The 2,935-nt window shown below is 63.6% G+C and overlaps 1 protein-coding gene across 2 annotated transcripts; it reads right to left on the bottom strand.

The window, feature by feature from the left end:
- Positions 1 to 788: 788 nt before the first annotated feature.
- On the bottom strand, positions 789 to 2,656 carry RASD1 (ras related dexamethasone induced 1). Of its 2 annotated transcripts, none has more exons than XM_044921663.1 (2): positions 2,308 to 2,651; positions 789 to 1,982 (listed from the first exon to the last, which is right to left on the bottom strand). In XM_044921663.1, the coding sequence occupies exons 1-2, from the start codon at positions 2,591 to 2,593 to the stop codon at positions 1,450 to 1,452; spliced, it is 819 nt and encodes a 272-aa protein (XP_044777598.1). In that variant the 5' UTR covers positions 2,594 to 2,651; the 3' UTR covers positions 789 to 1,449. The 2 variants fall into 2 exon arrangements, with proteins under 2 accessions (XP_044777598.1, XP_021550432.1); XM_021694757.2 differs by having other exon boundaries at positions 1,431 to 2,056; positions 2,308 to 2,656.
- Between the last annotated feature and the right edge of the window lie 279 nt (positions 2,657 to 2,935).

Genomic DNA, 2,935 nt, shown 5'->3' with positions numbered 1-2,935 from the left:
GAGCAGGGTGGAAATCCCTCCCTGAGACAACACTGGATGCCCCTCCCGGGGCTGAGCACCCTCTCGAAGCCACCAGTTAGTTGGATTCCTGGGTGGCGGGCACTTGCGCTAAGTACTTTTCACTCCTCACAGCATCCCCACGTAGAGGGTGCTCTCTTGTGGGTGAAGAATTGGAGGCTTGGCAGGTGTCACTTGCCCCGAGGTTGCAGTTACAAGTGGCAGAGAGAGCTGGGTCCCGAGTCAGGACAGGGTGCCCTCAACTGCCGAAGAGAAGGAGACACTGAGGCACAGAAGGTGCCAGACATACCCCCAGGGCAGCAAGTGCTTCCCGAGGCTGGAGGGCACAGGAGGCCAGGTGATTTTGAACTGACACCAGATTGGTCTGTCAAGGCTCCATTTCCCTTGTGAGAGCAGGGTCCTAGTGACACCTCGAGCGGACTGTGAGTCGCAGGGTTGGGGCCCTTTCACTGCCCTCCGCCTGGAGTGAGTCTGGGCACAGCCCGGAAGCCCTTTGTGGCTGGAAAGATGCAGCTCCAGGAAAGACCAGGACCCCTTTCTAGTCCTGGCTTTCTGAGGAGCCATCCCCAAATAGAAGAAGGGCTGTGGTCCAAAAATCTGCAGCTTTTTTGGAGCCTTTTCTCCCAGGTGGGGGCTGAAGCTATTTTCAGAATGCCAGGGTCATCTGCCAGTCTGGGGAGGTGAGTCTAATACCCCAGAAGTAAGCCCCACCCTTCCCTTCTGACCCTTCGCCCTTCGAGCCATTTCTAAAAGCAAAGCAAGCATATGACTTTCTGTTTTAAATTATTTTATTTTGTATTATAAAAAAACAATAGCAGTAACTTTATAAAGACTGTCTCACACACACAGTACGAACAGCTGGGTAAGAGTTTGTTCATGTCCATGATGACCTCAGAACTACTATTAAAGTGCAAGTTGTGTGTTTTGTTTTCCTTTGTGCAATTTCACACACACATGTAAACAAGTCACTTGGCTATGATCTGACCCACACCCCCTTAGTCTCGGGAGGGCAGAGGCTTTCGTTTGCTGTCATGGCAACCCAGAATCACAGACAAGTTAATGCCCCATTTGTCCCGTCTTGACCCTCCAGGGAGCAGGACAGGTTTCCCAAAGCCTAACGGAGGCTGATTAACTTATACCATCCCCCACCCCCATTCTTGTCTTTGTGAGAAACAAGACAAATTCCCCCTCTGCCGGGGCCTGTGCCCCCAACCCGTGGGGGTGGCAGGGCCCGTGGGGGACGGGAGGAGGGGGTGGGGGGGAGTCCCGGTCTCAGCCAGTTCTCTTTCCTTCCAGAGCAGATGATCGTCCCTTCGTCGTTTGCGCCTCCCCGGTGCGCGCGGGTCGCGGGGAAGGAAGACGCCAGTCCGCGCGCACGCGGCCCGGGGCTGGCCCGGACGTCAGACGTGACTTTTCAAAAAAAGGTCCTCCTTAGGTTCTGTCGCCGGCGCGGGGGGGGGTGGGGGGGGGGGGGGGGGGCGCTCCTAGCTGATGACGCAGCGCTCCTTGTCCTTGGCCTGGCCGCCGCCGCTGGCCTTCTCGCGGATGTACATGAGGTCGCTGTGCACGCTGGGCCGGCGCGCGAAGGGCGCCACGATGCCGAAGGCGTCGCCGGGGTCCCCGCCGCCGCTGCCGGCTCGCAGCAGCTTCTTGTTCCGCAGCGCCTTCTTGTGCAGCACGTCGCAGTACTGCACGGACACCTTGCGGTGCAGGTCCGGGCTCATCTCGCTGGGCAGCTTGGCCATGGCGAAGAGCGCCCGGAACATCTGGTCCAGGCTGCTGTTCTTCTTGGCCGAGATCTCGAAGTAGGCGCAGCGCTGGGGGTCGTCGCCCACCAGCTGCTCGATCTCGCGCTGCTCCACCTCGCGGTAGAAGTCCCGGTCCCCCTTGTTGCCGCAGATGACCAGCGGCACGTCCACGTTCTCCTTGGTTTTGTTCTTGAGGCAAGACTTGGTGTCCAGGATCTGCTGCTTGAGCCTCTGCACCTCCTCGAAGGAGTCGCGGTTGTCCAGGCTGAACACCAGGATGAAAACGTCTCCTACAGGGGACAGAGGGGGCGTTAAAGGAGCCGGGGAGGGCGGCGGCCAAGGGGACAGCCGAAGCGGGGCCGACGGGGGAGTGGGCGCCCCGCCGCCAGGCGTCGGGGCTCCAGCCGCCGCGCGCGGGGGACGCCCCGAACTCTCCCCGCGCCCCGTGGCGCGCGGCGTTGGGACCGGGGGTCGCCGCCCTCCCGGTGGCGCAGGTCCCTCCCCGCCCCCCGCCCGCCGCCGGGCCCGGCCCGCCGCTCACCGGTGAGGATGGAGAGGCGCCGCATGGCGGGGAACGGGTGGTTGCCGGACGTGTCGAGAATGTCGAGCTGGTAGACCTCGCCGCGGATGGAGTAGAACTTGCGGTGGAAGTCCTCGATGGTGGGCGTGTAGGCGTCCTCGAAGCGGCCCGTGAGGAAGCGCGACACGATGGCCGTCTTGCCCACCTTGGACGAGCCGAGGATGACCATGCGGTAGCAGTTCTTGGCCGGGATACTCAGCTCCGAGTCGCTCGGGCACATCTTCTTGATCATCGCGGCCAGTTTCATTGGGCGGAGGGGCCGCAGGGGCGGGCGAGGGGCCGAGAGAAGCGCGGTGGGCGGCCGGGGGCGCGGGGCTGCGCGGGGCTGGCGCGGGGCTGGCGCGGGGCTGGCGCGGGCTGCGCGGCTAGGCGGCTCCGCTCGCTCGGGCTGCGGCTGCGGCTGGGGCAGGGCTCCGGCTCGAGCTCCGCTCCGGCTCTCGGACAAAGTCGCTCGCTCCTGTTCTGCGCGCCTCGAGGCCGCCCTTATATACAGCCTGCGCGGCCGCCCCGCCCCGCGCCCTCCCAGCCTCCGTGCGTCACGCCCCGCGGGCCCCCGCCGCCCCCTCCCGCGACCTCCGCCCACCGCTGC

The sequence above is a fragment of the Neomonachus schauinslandi genome, chromosome 15 (assembly GCF_002201575.2).
Source record: "Neomonachus schauinslandi chromosome 15, ASM220157v2, whole genome shotgun sequence".
Taxonomy (NCBI): domain Eukaryota; kingdom Metazoa; phylum Chordata; class Mammalia; order Carnivora; family Phocidae; genus Neomonachus; species Neomonachus schauinslandi.
This window is presented reverse-complemented; position numbering and strand designations above follow the sequence as displayed.

Coding starts and splice junctions, on each gene's coding strand:
- RASD1 (XM_021694757.2), bottom strand. CDS start 2,593: ATGAAACTGGCCGCGATGATCAAGAAGATGTGCCCGAGCGACTCGGAG. Junction 2,057..2,307: donor GCGCCTCTCCATCCTCACCG/GTGAGCGGCGGG, acceptor TGTCCCCTGTAG/GAGACGTTTTCATCCTGGTG.